This window comes from Bos mutus, chromosome 13, assembly GCF_027580195.1.
Source record: "Bos mutus isolate GX-2022 chromosome 13, NWIPB_WYAK_1.1, whole genome shotgun sequence".
In the NCBI taxonomy this organism is placed as follows: Eukaryota; Metazoa; Chordata; class Mammalia; order Artiodactyla; family Bovidae; genus Bos; species Bos mutus.
Genome location: NC_091629.1, coordinates 24,537,072 through 24,557,475, shown reverse-complemented (window position 1 = coordinate 24,557,475; position 20,404 = coordinate 24,537,072). Strand labels below are relative to the sequence as shown.

Sequence of the window (20,404 nt, the reverse complement as noted above, 5' to 3'; positions counted from 1 at the left end):
CCTTCTCATCTACAGCCACGCTGGCGCAGTGCAACTTCCATGGCCTGAAATACCTTTTGCTGGCTTCACGGCGAGCTGCGTGTGCACGATAAGAATGTATTATTTATAAGACCGCTGTTAGTAATGAGCTATTACACTAATGGCGCGTCGTGTTTGGAATTTGATTTCAAATGGCATGGGTCACACATTCTGATGAAAATGAGAAAAACATGTTGTGCCATTAGGAACAAAAGATTTCACGTTCTCCAATTCTGCAACCTGTTATATTCTCGTCATTCATGCTGGGGCTGTGACAATTCACAAAGTTAAGGATGATGGACCCAACACAGCGAGGATATATTGTGGACGTGCCTGCTTTTTTCCTTTGGGTTCCTTTGTGATTACCGTTCTGACGTGAAAAACACTGCTCTTAAATATGAATTTGTGGGAGTATTCAAATGCATCTTTGTGTGAGTATGTGTTTTCCAGAAAAAAAAAAAAAAAGTTGATTTGATGGATGTTTTCTTTTTTACTTGTACAGTGAAAAGGTAATGATTGCAGGCTCCTGTCTGTCTTCCAGGTAACAAGTACTTTCCACTCCAAGGGTGGCTTTCATTATTTCACAGTGAGCAAAACTGAGTTTGCTGCTGTGCTTGTTTTTCCTATGAGGATCCATACGACAATGCATAAGGCTAAGATCATCATAACCACACATTCGGTAGCCAAGTCTTCATAAGCAGGTCCATCAATAGGCCCGTGTGCAACGTGTCATTCACACTTCCATCTAAAAAGCCCTGTATCACCCACCTTTCTGGGTGACCATACTCCACAGTGAGGTTGCCCTCATTGTAACAACTGTCAGCTCTGATCCTTCCTGCCTGATGCCAGAGGCACGGCTGGGCAGGCAGGCTCTGCCCACCCGCAGGTCAGTGGTGCCTCCTTGGACTGCTGCTGCCCATGCTGTGGATGCTGCCAAGGCAGACACTCTGTCCATCTGTCTCCAGGAGCTGCCCTTGGCCTCCAACCGCCCTGCCCTGAAATCTCAGTTTGTGTAAACACCAGATGTCAAGGTAAGCCAGGATGAAGTTATAAAAAGGAACTTTGCTAACTCAGAACTCCTCCAAAGTGTCGATGAAGTCAAAGAAAGCACTCTCAGTTAAAACCCTTTACTCCACAGCTTGCACAGTGCAGATACAGTTCTCAGGCCTTCCACACATGTGGCCTGTGACTGCCGTGGATGGGTCTGGAAGGGGCAGGCTTGCTGGACTGTGCCCTGTTCTCTCTGCTCACCCAAAAGTGCAGTGTAACTCCTAAGCGGCAGTTACAAATATGCGGGAAAAGCTTATTCCTAACTGTTGCCAATTTCTGTGGTGTAAATACTCCTGTTGCAGCCTGTCGTGAGTTCCTGGTATGATGTCACTGAGAGGAAAACTGGGAAAAGATGCCCAGTAGCCATAATTACAGTAATTCTTCTGCACAGAGACTACAAATATAAGTGACTTCAAGAGGGCAGATAATAGTAAAATAATGACAAAGTTATGGTCTTTGAGCCCATCTTTGCATGGGCTCAATAAAAGACAGAAATGGTACGGACCTAACAGAAGTAGAAGATATTAAGAAGAGGTGGCAACAATACACAGAAGAACTGTACAAAAAAAGATCTTCACGACCCAGATGATCACAATGGTGTGATCACTCACCTAGAGCCAGACATCCTGGAATGTGAAGTCAAGTAGGCCTTAGGAAGCATCACTACAAACAAAGCTAATGGAGGTGATGGAATTCCAGTTGAGCTATTTCAAATCCTGAAAGATGATGCTGTGAAAGTGCTGCACCCAATACATCAGCAAATTTGGAAAACTCAGCAGTGACCACAGGACTGGAAAAGGTCAGTTTTCATTCCAATCCCAAAGAAAGCCAATGCCAAAGAATGTTCAAACTACTGCACAATTGCACCCATCTCACACGCTAGTAAAGTAATGCTCAAAATTCTCCAACCCAGGCTTCAATAGAATGTGAACCATGAACTTCCAGATATTCAAGCTGGTTTTAGAAAAGGCAAAGGAACCAGAGATCAAATTGCCAACATCCGCTGGATCATCAAAAAAGCATAGAGTTCCAGAAAAACATTTATTTCTGCTTTATTGACTGTGCCAACACCTTTGACTATGTGGATCATAACAAACTGTGGAAAATTCTGAAAGAGATGGGAATACCAGACCACCTGATCTGCCTCTTGAGAAATCTGTATGCAGGTCAGGAAGCAACAGTTAGAACTGGACATGGAACAACAGACTTGTTCCAAATAGTAAAAGGAGTACATCAAGGCTGTATATTGTCACCCTGCTTATTTAACTTATATGCAGAGTACATCATGAGAAACGCTAGGCTGGATGAAGCACAAGCTGGAATTAAGAAGTGGCAGACTTTATTTTTTTGAGCTCCAAAATCACTGCAGATGGTGACTGAAGCCATGAAATTAAAAGACACTTACTCCTTGGAAGGAAAGTTATGACCAACCTAGACAGCATATTAAAAAGCAGAAAGCTTGCCAACAAAGGTCCGCCTAGTCAAGGCTAATAGTTTTTCCAGTAGTCAAGTATGGATGTGAGAACTGGACTATAAAGAAAGCTGAGCACCAAAGAACTGATGCTTTTTAACTATGGTGTTGGAGAAGACTCTTGAGAGCCCCTTGGACTGCAAGGAGATCCAACCAGTCCATTGTACAGGAGGTCAGTCCTGAGTGTTCACTGGAAGGACTGATGTTGAAGCTGAAACTCCAATACTTTGGCCACCTGATGTGAAGAACTGACTCATCTGAAAAGACCCTGATGCTGGAAAAGATGGAAGGTGGGATGAGAAGGGGACAACAGAGGATGAGGTGATTGGATGGCATCATCAACTCAATGGACATGAGTTTGGGTAGACTCCAGGAGTTGGTGATGGATAGGCAGGCCTGGCGTGCTGCAGTCCATGGGGGTCACAAAGAGTCGGACATGACTGAGCAACTGAACTGAACTGATTTTTGAGGATTTATTGATTTTGCTTTTAGTATAATTTATTATACTGTTAGTTGATATCACTTAATTTTTGACAATGGCTATGCTTAACAATCAGTTTGCCAAGTTCCTGAAGATTTAACAACTGGCTCCCGTGAGCCAGGGCGAGTGCACCCCCCTCCCCCTCACCCCAGAACACTTCTGCCGAACGGCCAGCCTGAGTAAGCCTACAGGGGTTGGAAAGAGGGTCCTGGGAGGTCAGTGGGAGGGTGGTGACTGCACTGCTCTTGAACCCAAAACAGGCTGAGATACCTAATATGGCTTGGTGAAGACCAGAGAGTCACTCCCAGATCCTAGGTCAGCTTGCTCGCCATGGACACGTCCTGTTCTCGACCGTCCACGTAAGACTGAGGCCTGTGGTCACATCTCCACCGAACACACAGAGATCACACTGGACTCCGTTTGTGTCTTTAGAGATACCAAAGGATCCCTGCAGGGATGGGACTGCAGTTCTCAGCCGGAGATGTTGCTTTGATGTTCTCACACACTGAAAGCTTGTAACACGTGACAGGAGAGGGAAGGAAATGAGTGAGGAGGCTGCTATAGCTGCTTCTCACAAGCGCTAAAACTCAAGAGACTTGGGTTCTAACTTGCATCATGAAACCAAATAATTAAAGGCCTTCTCCAGAGTGATATAAGTATCATAGTGATAAGACATCCCTTGGTTTTGTCTCCTGCTCAGCAGCAGATATTTGGCTTCCATGCACGAACAAAAGTGCATGTGAGGGAGCTGTGGGATCCAGCACCATCCACCAAGGGGCCTGGGGGGAGTCTCACCTGCCTGTGAACTGGGAAATAGGCAGACAGACCTCAGTCGTGGTTGTGGACCCTGCAGAGGCCCATGAAGTGACTCTAGCGCCTCTGAGCCTCCGTCCAGGAGCTCCTGCGAACAGTGCCTGAGACAATCACTCATGGATGCGACAGCCTTTGATCAAGTTCAGACTTCCAGAGGAGAAGATTCTGATCCATTTGGAGCAAAATACAAAAACAAAAACCAGTTTGGATATCCTAGACTGGGGTAAGACAGTCTGCCTTTCCCCACAACATCCATCCTCCAAGGCAGTACAGCTTAGGCCAAGATTTATTCCCATAATTTGTCCCACGGGGTAAGGGAGTGCCTGGCTTCCCTAGCTACGCAGGATGCTGCCAGAGGGACTCATTTCTCTCTTGCCAGGCTTAGAGTACTAAATTAGGAGCTCATGACTGGGTTGGAGGGTGGGGGAGGAAGGAATCTGAGACAGCAGCAGGTAGGGCCCTCAGAGGACATTAACAGGCATCACGGATTCCATCAAGAAGCCCACCCATGAGCTGCTGGGAATATCCCACCCATGGATCCTACCAACTGGCCCAGGAATGTCCCACATGCCTTATCCCCACACCCGCCCACCTTGTGGCAGCTCTCATGTACACTCCTAGGAGTGGTGTGGGTAGACCTGGCAGATGGCTAAGGAGCATAATGAGAAAATTGGCCTAATCTGTGGTCCAGGAAGATTCTACAAACTTGAGCTTTAGTGCCATCTTTGGGAAGACAAAACACTCAACCTGGTGCTTTGGAGGGCCCATAGAAAATAAACAACTTGAAAATTCTGCCAAAAGAGAGAGCAAGAGGCACAGAGGAGGTGTACCCATAAAAGGACACCTCAGAATCTCTAGCAGGGCTGAGAGAAGGTATTTCTCACCCAAAGACCAGAGGAAATGATTGCTATTCAAACGTGAAGTCAGCAAAGCAAAACTCCAGGACCGTGAAATATCAAGGAAATATGACACCACCAAAAGGTCACAATAGTCTTCTGATAACTGAACCCAAAGACAAGGACAAATGGTTAACTCTCCAATGCACTAGACAAGTAATTCAAAAAAGCTGTTTTCAGGAGACAGTGAGCTACAAGAAAACACAGACAGTTCAACAAAATCAGGAAAACAATACACAAATAAAATAAGAAGTTTAGCAAAAGAGAATCCATAAGAATCAACCATATATTCTGGAGCCAAAGAATCAATGAATGACATGAAAATACAACACAAAGCATCTAACAGTGGACCTGATCAATCAAAAGAAAGAATAGTGAGACTGAAGACAGGAACTTTGAAAATATCAAGTCAAAGGAGAACAAAGTAAAAAGAATGAAAAGGGTTGAAGAAAGTCTGTGTGATCTATAAGATACGATCCTAAGGACCAATTTGTGAATCACCAGAGTTCCAAGACAAGCAGAGAGGGAAAAGGGGGCAGAGAGCTTATTTAAAGAAATAATGGCCAAGAACATCCCAAAGCTGGGGAGAGATATAGATACCCAAGTTCATGAAACCCATAGGTCACCAAACAAAATCAACTTAAAAGATCCTTCCCAAGACACATTATAATAAAACTCAAAAATCAAAGGTAAGAGGAGAATCTTAAAAGCAGCAGAAGAAAAAAATCTTGTGACTTCCAAGGGAACCCCCCCCAATAAGACTGTCAGCAGATTTCTCAGCAGAAACCCTCCAGGCCAGGAATTAGCAGGATAATATACTCAAAGTGCTGAAAGATAAAAACTGCCAATAAAGAATACTTCACTCAGCAAAGCTGTCCTTAAAAAATGAAAGACTTTCCTAGACAAAAAAAAGCTAAGAAAATTCTTCACCACTAGACCTGCCCTATAAGAAATGCTGAAAGGAGTTCTTCAAGATGAAATGAAAGGATGCTAATAACATAAAAATATATAAAAATATACAACACAATAGTAAAACCAAGTATACAGTCAAGTTCAGGATACTATAAAACTTTAATATGGCAAAGCATTAACCACTTAACTCTAGTGTAAAGATTAAAGGATGACAATTTAATATTTAAATAACTATAGGTACAATAATTTGTTAGTAAATATGGGATATAAAAAGGGGTAAATTGTGATATTAAAAACACAGGGAAGTAAAAGGGTAAACCTTTTGTGTGCAATTGAATTAAGTCTTTAGTGTAAAATAGACTGTTATGTCTGTAAGCTGTTTTATGTAAGTTTCATGGTAACCATGCAATAAAGATCTACAGTAGATTCACAAAAGATAAAGAAAAAGGAATCAAACCATTTCACAGCAGAAAATCATCAACTCATAAAGGAAGGCAGGAAGAAAGGAACAAGGTACTACAAACAGCCAGAAAACAGTAAGATGGCATTTGTAAGTCCTTACCTGTAATTACTCTAAGTGTAAATGAATTGTATTCTCCAAACAAAAGACACAGAGTGGCTAGATGGATAAAAAAACAAGACCTATCAATTTGCTGCCTACAAGAAATTCACTTCCTTTAAGGATACACATCATTTTCAAGTGAAGAGATGGAAGAATATATTCCATGATGGTGAAAACCAAAAGAGAGCATGGGTAGCTATGCTTATACCAGACAAAACAGACTGTAAGCCCCCAGAAAGAGACAAGGAAGGTTATTAAATAATGATAAAGGGGTCAATTCATCAAGAAGATATCATAGGACTTCACGGGTGGTGCAGTGGGTAAGACTCCGACTGCCAATACACAGGACATAGGTTCATTGCCTGGTGCGGGGAGATCCCACGTGCCACAGGGCAACCAAGCCCATGTGCTACAACCACTGAGTCCAAGTGCTGCAACCACTGACGCCTGTGTGCCTAGCTCCTGTGCTCCGAGCCAAGTGAGGGCACCACAGTGAGAAGCTTGTGCACTGCAAGAAGGAGTAGCCCCCGCTCACTGCCGTAAAGAAAGCCCACGCAAAGCAATGAAGACCCAGCACAGCCAAAAATAAATGAATAAATCATTTTTTTAAAAAAGAAAATAAACGACCCAATCAAAAAATGGGCCAAAGAACTAAACAGACATTTCTCCAAAGAAGACATACAGACAGCTAAAAAACACATGAAAAGATGCTCAGCATCACTCTTTATCAGAGAAATGCAAATCAAAACCACTATGAGGTACCATTTCATGCCAGTCAGAATGGCTGTGATCTAAGTCTACAAGCAATAAATGCTGGAGAGGGTGTGGAGAAAAGGGAACCCTCTTACACTGTTGGTGGGAATGCAAACTAGTACAGCCACTATGGAGAACAGTGTGGAGATTCCTTTAAAAAACTGGAAATAGAACTGCCTTATGACCCAGCAATCCCACTGCTGGGCATACACACTGAGGAAACCAGAATTGAAAGAGACACATGTACCCCAATGTTCATCGCAGCACTGTTTATAATAGCCAGGACATGGAAGCAACCTAGATGTCCATCAGCAGACAAATAGATAAGAAAGCCGTGGTACATATACACAATGGAGTATCACTCAGCCATTAAAAAGAATACATTTGAATCAGTTCTAATGAGGTGGATGAAACTAGAGCCTATTATACAGAGTGAAGTAAGCCAGAAAGAAAAACACCAATATAGTATACTAATGCATATATATGGAATTTAGAAAGATGGTAACGATAACCCTGTATGCAAGACAGCCAAAGAGACACAGATGTATAGAACAGTCTTTTGGACTCTGTGGGAGAGGGAGAGGGTGGGATGATTCGGGAGAATGGCATTGAAACATGTATAATATCATATATGAAACGAATCGCCAGTCCAGGTTCGATGCAGGATACAGGATGCTTGGGGCTGGTGCACTGGGATGACCCAGAGGGATGGTATGGGGAGGGAGGTGGGAGGGGTTCAGGATGGGGAACACGTGTATACCCATGGCGGATTCATGTTGATGTATGGCAAAACCAATACAATATTGTAAAGTAATTAGCCTCCAATTAAAATAAATAAATTTATATTTAAAAAATAAAATAAAAATATAAAAAAAGAAGATATAACAATCACAAATATATTAATATATATCCTCAACATCAGAGCACCTAACTATGATAAGCAAATACTAACAGATCTGAAGGGAGAGATAGACAACAATACAATACTAGCAGGGGACTTCAATAGCTAACTTTCGACAATGGATAGACATCCAGAGAGGAAATCAACCAGGAAACATTAGGCTCAATGCACACGTTAGATAAAACTGACCTAACAAATGTGTACAGAACATCCCATCCAACAGCAGTAGAATAACACTGTTCTCAAGAACACATGGAACATTGTCCATGATACAAAATATGATAGATCACAAAATGAGTCTTAGCACATTCAGTCAGTTCAGTTCAGTCACTCAGTCGTGTCCGACTCTTTGCGATCCCATGAACTGCAGCATGCCAGGCCTCCCCGTCCATCACCAACTCCCGGAGTTCACTCAGACTCACGTCCATCGAGTCAGTGATGCCATCCAGCCATCTCATCCTCTGTCGTCCCCTTCTCCTCCTGCCCCCAATCCCTCCCAGCATCACAGTCTTTTCCAATGAGTCAACTCTTTGCATGAGGTGGCCAAAGTACTGGAGTTTCAGCTTCAGCATCATTCCTTCCAAAGAACACCCAGGACTGATCTCGTTTAGAATGGACTGGTTGGATCTCCTTGCAGTCCAAGGGACTCTCAAGAGTCTTCATTAAAAAGATTTAAATCACACCTAGTATCTTTCCCAACTACAGTGGTATTACCCTAGAAATTAATAGGAGGAAAGCTGAAAATTCACAAGTATATGAAAATTTAATATACTCCTGAACAACTAAGAGGTCAAAGAAGAAATCAAAAGGGAAATTAAAAAAAAACCTTGAAACAAACAAAAGTGGAAATACAATAAACCAAAATTTACAGGATACTGCAAAAAGCAGTTCTAAGAAGTAAGTTTATAGTAGTAAATGCCTACATTAACAAAAAAAAAGGAAGATTTCAAATAAACAACCTAACTTTACAACCTTTAGAAAAAGACCAAATTAAGAAGCCCAAAATTAGCAGAAGGAAGAAATTAACAAAGAGCAGAGCAGAAATAAATGAAATAGAGACCAGAAAAGTAATCAAAAAGATCTGCAAAACTTAGAGCTGTATTTTTAGACAATAAACAAAATTGACAACCTGTTAGCTAGACTAAGAAAAAGAGAGAACACTCAAAATCTGAAATGGAAGAGTAGGTGTTAAAACTGATTTCATGGATACAAAGGATAAGAGATTACTATGATTAATTATACACCAACAAATTGGATAACCTAAAAGAAACAGACAAATTCCCAGAAACAGATAAGCTACCCAGACTGAATCAGGAGTTGTTAATCAAGGGATACAAATTTCAGGTATAAGATGAATAAGTTCTGGGCATCTACTGTACAGCATGATGATTACAGCTAATAACACTGTATTATATACCTAGGAGTGGTTAAGAGGTAGATCTTAAATGTTTTCACCACAAAAGAAAACGGTATTAATAATTTTGTAACATAATGGAGGTGCTGGCTCACGCTAAGGTGGTGATCATTTTGCAAGATAAGTACATCAGACTAACACACTGTATACCTTAATCTTACACAATGTCATATGTCAATTACATCTCAATAAAGCTGGAAAAATAAATACATAAATAAATGCCTTCTCTAAAAAACAAAGAACTGACTTAACTGGATGGGTACAGTGGGATCATTAAAAGCTTATTTGGGTCTGTATGAATCATTTTAACTATCAGGGCTTCTCAGGTGGTAAATGTCTTGAGTCTTCTCAGGAGACTCAAGAGATGGGGGTTCGATCCCAGGGCTGGGAAGATCCCCTGGAGTAGGAAACGGCAACCCACTCTCTTATTCTTGCCTGGAAAATTCCACGGCCAGAGGAACCTGAAGGGCTACAGTCCGTGTGGCTGCAGAGTCGGACGCGACTCAGCACATACATACACACACACACACACACACACACACACACACACAGTTTTTGACTCATCGTGTAAGACGTGGTTTTTCAAAATGGTGCTTCTGGGCCCAAATGCTTCCTGACCCTTCCTTCTGTCACTAGCCCGGAGCCAAAGGTCAAATGACAATATTTGAACAAACGTCCTTAAAAGACAACACATAAACCTAAATATGACAAAAAAAAAAAAAAATGAAGTCTTTCAATGCAGAAGAAACAACTATCATGCACTAGTACATCTGAATCTAATTTTTAAGGCTGGTTCTCACCTGAAACTAAACCTCTATGAACATCTAAACTCATCTTATTCTTTTTTTTAAGATGTTAATTTTTTTTTTTTAATGTGAACCATTTTTAGTCTTTATTGAATTTGTTACAATACTGCTTGTTTTATGTTTTGGTTTTTTGGCCACAAGACATATGGGATCTTAAGTCCCCAACTAGGGATTGAATCTGCATCTCCTGTACTGGAAGGTGAAGCCTTAACCACTGGACCACCAGGGAAAGCCCCCATCCTGGCCTTCTTCCGATGTGTCTTCTTCCATCATATAGATCAATGTTTCACCACCTGGACTGCATAAGGGAAGTATACGGGGAGCGTTTTCAAGATACTGACGTGCTCTACCCCCAAAAGATTGATTTCATTGTTCTGACTGCAACCTGGCATCAGGAATTTTTTCTGAGATAGAATTCACGTTCTGAAACTGAGGGTAATAATCCGTTAAATCCATCACACCCGGGGCGCGGCATCACTGATTAAGCTCACCTTAACTGTTGCTATCTATACAAATGACTTGCACATCTGCCAAGAGGCACATAGCCCAAATGATAAGATGTTTGCCCAAGTTGTTTTCCAGGAACTTGGAGTCAGCTGTGTCTAGTTCAGGCTTGAACCTGTTAAGACTGAGCATCTGGGAGGGCCTCGTAAAACCTGAAAAACCTAGAGCGGGAACCCTGGGGAAGCGGGTGACGTCATGGCTCCAAGGATGTTCCTCGAACCGGGACCAGGGCTGCCCTCCTCTCACCCCTCTCCCGGGTGGGCCCCAGGTGAGTTATCATGCACCTCACACACGACAGCGTGATTCTCCTCGTCTTGGGCCTCGATGAGCTCAGCCAGGAAGTACTCGCCATACGTCTCCTTCAGGATGGTGTCATGGTGCAGGAATATTGGCATGAGGTCGTCGTGATCTTCCACCCTGTCAAAGGAAAGGCCTAAATCAGTGTTGGTTCCTCCATCTGCTCCTTTGACCCTGTCTTAAATGCCAGGGATAGAGCAACACACCCAAGAAATGGACTTACATCGTAATGGGGGGAATAGACAAGAATGTAACAAAGAAGTCTCCTGGAACATTTCAAAGTGCGACCAATTGCTTTGGGATGGAGAATGAGGGGGCCAAGGGGTCAGGGATGGGACACCTGAGTGAGACCCGAATGGAGAGATGGGGAGGAAGCTATGTCGAAACCTGGAGGTGGGCTGTACCAGGCAGAAGGGACACGCTCACTGGCTGGGTGCAGACGCAGGCGCAGCATCACTCGTGAGCCAAAGGACAGGAAGATGGGCGCAGCACCTCCCATGTGTGTTTCAAGGAGTACCGTTTCTACAACACTGCTCCCAGCACCCCCCTCCTCCCCTTAGAAGAAAACCATAATCTAAAAACACTTTTCTGCTATAAGGTCCCTCATGGATTATCACAGGTAAGACGTAAAGGTTCTGGGAATGACTATGATAAAGACTATTTCCTTCAAGGGGCCCATGGTGCCCTTTGCTCCTGAGATGCCTACTTCCATGGAGGAGGAGATGCTGGTTTGCAGGTAACGAAGCTCTGCTCCCTACCCTGGGCACAACTACCTCAAGCCTCCTTCCCACGACTGCCTATCATGACCTTGACCCGCAGTGTGGGCAGGGATGGGAGACCCAAGAACCAAGTTTATGGCAGCACAGTGGTGCTGGCCCTTGGCTTTCATTTTGCTGCCATATTACATGTTTGTTTCTTCTTTGTAGCAGATTCTTGATTATGCTATTTTTATATATATATATATATATATATATATATAGAGAGAGAGAGAGAGAGAGAGAGAGAGAGGGAGGGAGAGAGATTAACGCTATTCTAGTTTTCCTGTCTAGGGTGTTATACATTTTCCTGGTCCTTTTCTTTTAAAAATGTTCCATATTTGTATTGCTTTTCTCATATAACTGATTTGGCTACCAGCCTTTATCCCCCCTCTTCTTTCATTACTCTGCCATCTCATGGGGCTTCTCAGGTGACACTAGTGGTAAAGAATCCACCTGCCAATGTAAGAGACATAAGAGATGCAGGTTTGATCCCTGGGTTGGGAAGATATCCCACTCTAACTTCTAGTATGTTCTTTTTGATGTTACTAGCAGCTCCATCTAATGAATGGCAAAGACTCTCCCCTTGACCAGACTCTGACCCGGGACACTTGAAGTCTCTTCTTGACTAATTCTGAGCCCTGGCCTGAATATCTGAACAAATACTAGCAGTTACTAAGGACGGCTCAAGGCCACATCCCTAGGATGATGTGAGACTGCCTTAAAGTGCCTGCCTGAACAAGCTCAGGTTGCCAGGAGAATTTCCAGCTTGTTCCAGCCCACACCTGTGGTTACCCTGTCTCCCAACATCTGCAGGAGGGCAGGAGCCTGGCTTCTACACTCAAACGAGTCTCATAGAGGCTCTCTCATTTTCACTCTCTCATTTTCTCTTTTTAAAAATTTTTGATAAAGCCCATTTTATTTCATTAAACTACAGATTGATATTAATAGGCATATATCCTTTTGCCTGGAATGACTTCTATTTGCTTCTATAGGTTAATTGATGTTCATTAGATATGATCACAAGCATACTACACAGTATTTTATGTTTCAACAGATTTTAAATTACATTGTAGCTAATATATATCTATTATTGTATGTAACGTATTATTTCTACTACCTTGAAGTTCATAGCATATAATTGCTTTGTTTTAGTCAAATATCTAATACAGCAGAGTAGTTCACTTGCTGACAACACCAGATAATAATTTTCTCAGTCATAATTGCTATTCCCATGGATGGAGGAGCCTGGTAGGCTGCAGTTCATGGGGTCGCTAGAGTCGGACACGACTGAGCGACTTCACTTTCACTTTTCACTTTCATGCATTGCAGAAGGAAATGGCAACCCACTCCAGTGTTCTTGCCTGGAGAATCCCAGGGAGGGGAAGCCTGGTTGGCTGCCGTCTATGGGGTCGCACAGAATTGGACACGACTGAAGCGACGCAGCAGCAGCAGCAGCATTACAAGAAAATACCAATATATTGATTCTAAATAAGAACTTAAAGAATAAGATCACCGCCTGAATTTAAATTTCAGTCTTTTTTCCTTTGGGTCTTCTGTGCAGTTTTCTTCTTTTCTTAGATACTGCATAATTTGTCATTATAAAAAAATCTTTTTAGAATAAAAACATTTCTATGAGAAACAATCACCATAACATTAAGTTGCTTTATTTTACTCCAACTATTAGCTGTAATGCAATTTTAAAATATAATTTTTCTTGATCTGTATCTCTATGAAGTATCTCTACAATACCCTCAGAATTCAAATTATTACAGTTTGAATTTTTAAAAGATGATGCAGATTTCAGTTTTCTTGTGAGATTTTGATAATGTTACTTGATTCTTCCTTTTATTCTCCATTGTTGATATAAGCAGACTGTCTGCCCGTTCTGTAAATCACAATATATAATCGAAAGAATAACTCTTGGATCCAGTGCTTTAAATTCCTCCAGGATAAACTAATCACATAAATTCCAGATTTTTTTCTCCCTCCCTTCCTTCCTTCCTTTCCTCCCTTCCTTCATGTAGTATTTTCACTTCAGAAGGCCCAGTCACCTCTATACAAATGAAAGCTGAGTTTGGTCCACCCTGGACCACACTCCCAATGGAGTTCCCTCCCAGTGGTTATTTAGGATTAAAATCTGTCCTTACCAGAGTCCTGCTTTGTTTGACCTTTGACGTCTGCACACCCTGGAGCCCATAGCCCAGGGGCAACAGTGACAGCCAACGTGGAAGGGACTCCCCCCACCACAGGCACTGACTGCCCCGGGGGTGCCATCGCTAGGCATGTTTGCCAGGAGTGGCTATGTGGTCCGATGGGGGCCCTCTGGGGAGTGAACCCGCCCCAGCCCTCCAGCCTGCCTCTGACTCCCCTGCTGAGACTACTGCCCAGATCTCCTCACTGTGTGGCCTTGGGGGTCTCACCTACAAGACAGTAGAGACGAGGAGAGTCAGGGGATACAGTATGCAGACACAGGGAAGCCCTCATGGTTACTCTCTCGCAGGCATTCAGCCCCCGGCAGCATCTGCTATGGACGACTTCACATGCCACCCACCAACACCCCCTACCATCCGACACACTCTGAAACCCCTGCCGGCAACCTCCATCTGAGTGCCCAAGCCCTCTGCTGGGAGAGCCAAGAAGGCCCCACTGCATTCAGGACACCCCTCCCTTCCCCACACCACAGCCTGCAGAAGGGCGCTGCTAAGAGAGGTGGCTTTTGTCTGTAAACAGTCCTCAGTGATAGTACTTAAAAAAAAAAAGATTCTAGGCGAGAATAGACAACAAATCCATTTTCAAATATCTTGCCCAAAATTAAAGCCCCCACCAATATTTTTTTAAGAATTTAAAAAATATTGATTTATTATTTAGATTGTGCCGGGTCTTAGTTGCAGCATGTGAACTCTTAGTTGCGGCATGTGGGATCTAGTTCCCTGACCAGGGATTGAACCCGGGTCCCCCCGCATTGGAACTGCAAAATCTTTAATGCCTGGACCACCAGGGAAGTCCCAATATTAGTTTAGTTCAATTCAGTCACTCAGTTGTGTCTGACTCTTTGTGACCCCATGGACTGCAGCATGCCAGGCTTCCCTGTCCATCACCATCTCCTGGAGCTTGCTCAAACTCATGTCCATTAAGTCAGTGATGCCATCCAACCATCTCATCCTCTGTCGTCCCCTTCTACTCCTGCCTTCCACTTTCCCAGCATCAGGGTCTTTTCCAATGAGTCAGTTCTTCGCATAAGATGGCCAAAGTATTGGAGTTTCAGTTTCAACATCAGTCCTTCCAATGAATATTCAGGATTGATTTCCTTTAGGATGGACTGGTTGGATCTCCTTGAAGTCCAAGGGACTCTCAAGAGTCTTCTCCAACACCACAGTTCAAAACCATCAATTCTTCAGTGCTCAGCTTTCTTTATAGTCCAACTCTCACATCCATACATGACTATTGGAAAAACCATAGCTTTGACTAGATGGACTTTTGTCTACAAAGTAATGTCTCTGCTTTTTAATATGCTGTCTAGGTTGGTCATAGCTTTTCTTCAAGAGGTAATTATTTTAAATTATGTGAAAGTAATTCAATATCCTAATTATTTTAAGAGAACAGAGACAGCTATCACTCAGAGAACTCCAAAATCAACTGTGTACCATGGGTTTTTATCCATATGATGGACACAAAAACACTACTTCGTGATATAAAAATCAAGAATAAAGGCTCAGAGAGACCCAGGGCCGAATGCCTAATCATGAGCCCTCAGCAGCCTGTGAACAAAGTGATCCATAATCACATCTCAGTACTTATTCTTCTGGGAAAAAGAAGAAAAAAACATCCAAGCTGTGGAGCTCCGAAGAGTCTCTCCCTTAAGCCCGTCCCCAAAATGTATAAAGAGGAACCTGCTCTGCAAGCATGTTCCTTGGGGTAATCGATGGTTTATGCTCTTGCATCAGCCCCAGTGCTAATGATAAGGTATGACATCAGCCTCTCGTAGTCTCAAATGGCATGTGACAAAGACTAGCCCCTTGGAAATAAGACACCCCAGCTACCGAAAACAACTCATTCAGGAAAGTGTTTAAATTTGTGCACTGCCTGCTCAGAAGGTAAAGACTCTGCCTGCAATGCAGGAGACCCGAGTTCGATCCCTGTGTCGAGAAGATCCTCTGGAGAAAGAAATGGTAACCTACTCCAGCATTCTCGCCTGGAGAATTCCATGGTCAGAGGAGCCTGGGAGGTTACAGTCCATGGGGTTTCAAAGAGTCAGACACAACTGAGCAACTTTCACTTTCACTTTGCCACTCAGATAGGAGGAAAGCCACTTCTCCTGGAGCCATTGGGCACAGCAGGGCCACGTGGCCAGCACCTCCATGACCCCCAGTGTTTAGGTGGTGATGACTCTGAAGGTTACAGTTGATCAACACAAAGTATTGACACACGGGGAAGACGCTGCCGAGTAAGCAGTAACCTTCCTTTACATCTTGCAGCCGTTATGAGGCTTGGAGTGGACGACGACCCCCATGCTATGGAACTAGTTACAGACTATTTTATTTTAACCTGTTTGGAGGAAACAAAAGGCCCTTCCCATAGAAACTGGTTTGATCCCTCAGGCCCCTAAATGCCCATCAGACTCTGAGAACCATGCCAGATGAAAGCAGGCTGGAATCCAAAGCTGAAGAAAATCAACAGCCTCTCAGGACACCTGGCTTGGGGTCCGGTGTCCCGGAAGCCCTGGAGAAGGCAAGGTGAAGGAGGACAGGGACCTGTGGGCTCTTGCTGGCTTCCTGGGAGGTGGGGAGGAGGAAGAACAGGCTCACTCCCCACCTCCTCCGTGTTAGCCAGGAGGGCTTTCAAGGAACAGCGTGATGCCAGACCCCAGGGCACTTGCCCAGCTGCTGGCATGGTCCCTTGGTGGCAGGTGGCTCCCTCAGCATCCTGATCCCTCTTCTGCAGCATCAAGTGTGGAAGAGAGCCCTCAGGAGGCTTCCCTGGACAGGGAGGTGCACGTTGTTTCCTTGCCAGCAAAGAAACCGCTGCGAACGAACGCATAGATGGAAAGCTCATGCTCATGGGCTGTAAACGACGGCTGCAGCCCACCTTTGTGTTCGGGATACTGGCACAGCTTCCTCTCTGCTGCCTGAAGGCATCTGCCACAGCCGGAGAGGATCTGCATGATTAGCGAGACTTGAGAATGTGCCATTGGAAAAGGGATTCTGATGTCACTTTAAACACCACAAATATTGTATTTCTTCAAGCCTGAGAGTGAGTGCATATATGTGTGTATGCAGAGGGGGTGGCCCTGGTGGCTCAGCGGGAAAGAACCCACCTGACAATGCAGGAGATGCACTTTTGATCCCCTGGAGGAGGAAATTGCAACCCACTCCAGTATTCTTGCCTGGAAATCCCATTCTTGCCGGGAAATCCCATGGACAGAGGAGCCTGGAGGGCTACAGTCCATGGGGTCACAAACAGTTGGACAAGACTGAGTGACTAAACAATATTCTTTAAGAAATCAGTGAAGACAGAAAAATTCAGAGAATCCAGTTTAGTGGTCGTGCTAAAGAATGCCGCGTATTTACTTAAACCAACCCCTAACACAACTGGTTTTAATTTGGAGTTGGAGAACCTACAGTAGCTGCCAACTTGGCACCCAGATTTTTCTTTTTATTCAGACGTGTGAAACAAAGCACCTTTTTCTTTCTAAGATCTCTTGTGACCTCTAGTGGTCTTCTCTCGGAGAATCAAATCCATCATTTCTAAACTGTATGATCCATTCAAAACTTTAAAATGGGTTTTGGAACCCTTTAGCCTCTGCTCATTGGAAAATGTCATAATTTTAACAAGTTGTGGAGGACTTCGGGATGACTTCAAAGCACATTTGGGCCAACTAGAGGCTCCTGAACTTCCACCACTGCGATCTGATCTACATTGGCACATCTCTGCTCCAGTTGGATTGTGAACCAAATTCTATCTGCTGGGTCACTTATCAGGACCCAGGAAGACCAGTGGGGAAATTCCAAACTGCCCCACATATTCTTTTTGAATCCTTTAGTATATTTATCACTCAAACATCAGAATGTTTATTTACATGAAATTGCTTAGAAGTCAAGCTTAAGTGGATTCCTAAAAAATCATGAGACTATCAAACGCTTAATAAAAATAACTGCTTTAAAAGGTGAAAAGTTAGCATTTTAAAAACACCAATCTTAAAAGTCCTAATTTTTTCATCTATTTTAAATAGCAATAATGCTGACCTAACTTAATTTCTGTTATTAGCAAAAAAAAGCAGTATTATATTAAGGAAACTTTAAGTTACTTTCAGTTCAGTTCAATTCAGTCACTCAGTCATGTCCGACTCTTTGCGACCCCATGAATCGCAGCACGCCAGGCCTCCCTGTCCATCACCAACTCCTGGAGTTCACCCAAACTCATGTCCATCAAGTCGGTGATGCCATCCAGCCATCTCATCCTCTGTTGTCCCCTTCTCCTCCTGCCCCCAATCCCTCCCAGTAGTGATTTCATGTAGCATATTTGGCATCTATCGACCTGGGGAGTTCCTCTTTCAGTATCCTATCATTTTGCCTTTTCATACTGTTCATGGGGTTCTCAAGGCAAGAATACTGAAGTGGTTTGCCATTCCCTTCTCCGGTGGACCACATTCTGTCAGACCTCTCCACCATGACCTATCCGTCTTGGGTGTAAGTTTCTTTACAACCCTGATTGACGGCACGATTATAATCCTTACCTTGGTAAGTACTCTCCCAACCCCGTGAGGACTTGAAAAAGGTAGGTTTCTTCCCAGAAAGCCCATTTCAACAGTTTCTACATCTGAGAACATCTCAAATCCACCAGCAGTGATGAATCAAGTCCATGATAGGTAATAAAGGTGTGTCTAGAAGCAGCTGTGCTTTCCTTCATATTTCATACAAAATACAGAACAGTAACTGTGATCATTAGTTTCTAAGTAGAAGGGGACACTACAGCACAATACAGATGAGTCAAAGAAATGGGACTGGGGATGATCACATCAGTATGCTGGCTCTGAATATGTTGCTAGGTAAACAGCAGAAGTATAATCATATCCCCAAACCCTTCACTGGTTTGTTATCTTAAGGATTGTGTTCTTCACTATTAATTATCAGTGCAAGTAACAACAGATGATACAGATGTCAGAAAATAAATGTAGGGGAAACGAGAAATGAGGCAGCCTAAGTGGATGCGTGGCCGCACCCATCTGACTCCAAAATGGTTTTTTCCTGCATCATTAAGGAGGGAGCTTGTCCACATGAGTGCTGTTTCCAGATATCTGAAGAACTACGCCTGCAGGTGTCAAAACTCGAATTGGGACACTGTGGAGGGAGGACCTCCTAAGCTGTGCCACCGCCCCCACCTGCAAGCAAAAACACTAATTCTAACGACACCATAACTGCCTCTACATTTCAGTGCTACCCCCCAAATTCTCTTCTTATAAGCATCCCTCCCTCTCTACAAAGAACGCCCTGTCATCTCTTGGCCACCAGGACCACGTTCCTCTCGTGAACTACTTTTGGCAGATTTTCTGGACAGCTCACTCTCAGAGGGAGGCTAAATAAGCAAGACCTCAGGGAAAAGGGGAAATGGGAGGTTTAGTTCAGGCCGAGGGGAAGGTTGGCGTTCGTAACATTCAAGTTTGCAAGAGTAAAAGGAAGAAAGGAAGAAGGAGGTGGGAAGACGAGAACTGGGGAGACCAGCTCCTGACCCCCAGTTCCCGTGTGCTCCTAGGAGCCAGCGCTGGGCGGGGCACACCCTACAGCGGGCTTCTCGAGCCACCTGCGTCCTGAAGTGGCAGAAGCCGCATCACTGAGTTAGCCAAGATGCCACTTACTTTTTACACAATGGAAGAAACAGGTGATTTTTCTCCCCCATAATTCATTTATTTTGTAACTGGATGTTTTTACCTCTTAATCTCCCTCGCTTACTCCACTCATTCCCCACCCCCGCCAAACAAACACCAGAAACAGGGGATTTTGAGATAGGCAGCTTCCGTACATGTCAACGTCAGCATAGATTTATCTATAATTTTCCATTATAATAACGTCTTGATGAATATCTATGTCAAAAAAACATAAGCTTTAAAATTCCCCAAGGAAATAACAATTTGCACAATCCAAATTCCATATACTTTTCGTATACATTTTAAGAGAATTCAGAGTGTGGAGGTTTGGGGAGACTGGAAGAGGCATGGAAGCCCTGAGCCCTTCCCCACATCCTGCCTTGTGCATTTCGTCCATCAGCTGACATTTCTTTAATGGATATAGAATTATTCAATTATTACCATCTTTACAATGAGTGTAGGTAGTTTGTGTTTTTCAGGGAATAGGAAACATTTTAGATGATTATATTTATCTAAACAATTCAGATAAGCATTTTATCTAAATTGTTGAATTTATAGAATTGAATCTTTTCAGTGTCTGTAAAATTAAGTTTACAGTGAAAAGTTAAAGTTACTCAGTTGTGTCTGACTCTTTGCTACCCCACGGACTCTACAGTCCATGGAATTCTCTAGGCCAGAATACTGGTGTGGGTGGCCTCTCCCTTCTCCAGGGGATCTTCCCAACCCAGGGATCGAACCCAGGTCTCCTGCACTGCAGGCAGATTCTTTACCAACTGAGCTATCAGGGAAGCCCCTCAATGTCTGTAGGATCTGTACTAATATCACTTCTTTCAATCCTGCTATTGGTAGTAAGTCTACTCTCCTTTTCTTTTTGCTTGATAAGTTTGGCTAGGAGTTCATCAGTTTT

At 43.4% G+C, this 20,404-nt stretch overlaps 1 protein-coding gene across 4 annotated transcripts in view; it reads right to left on the bottom strand.

Moving 5' to 3' along the window:
- Positions 1 to 20,404, bottom strand: part of CFAP61 (cilia and flagella associated protein 61) — a 248,003-nt gene that overhangs the window by 203,945 nt on the left and 23,654 nt on the right. For all 4 annotated transcript variants that reach the window (XM_070381160.1, XM_070381162.1, XM_070381163.1 and 1 more), the window contains one exon: positions 10,866 to 10,998. In XM_070381160.1, the coding sequence (XP_070237261.1) occupies positions 10,866 to 10,998 (133 nt within the window). The remainder of the gene's footprint in view (positions 1 to 10,865; positions 10,999 to 20,404) is intronic.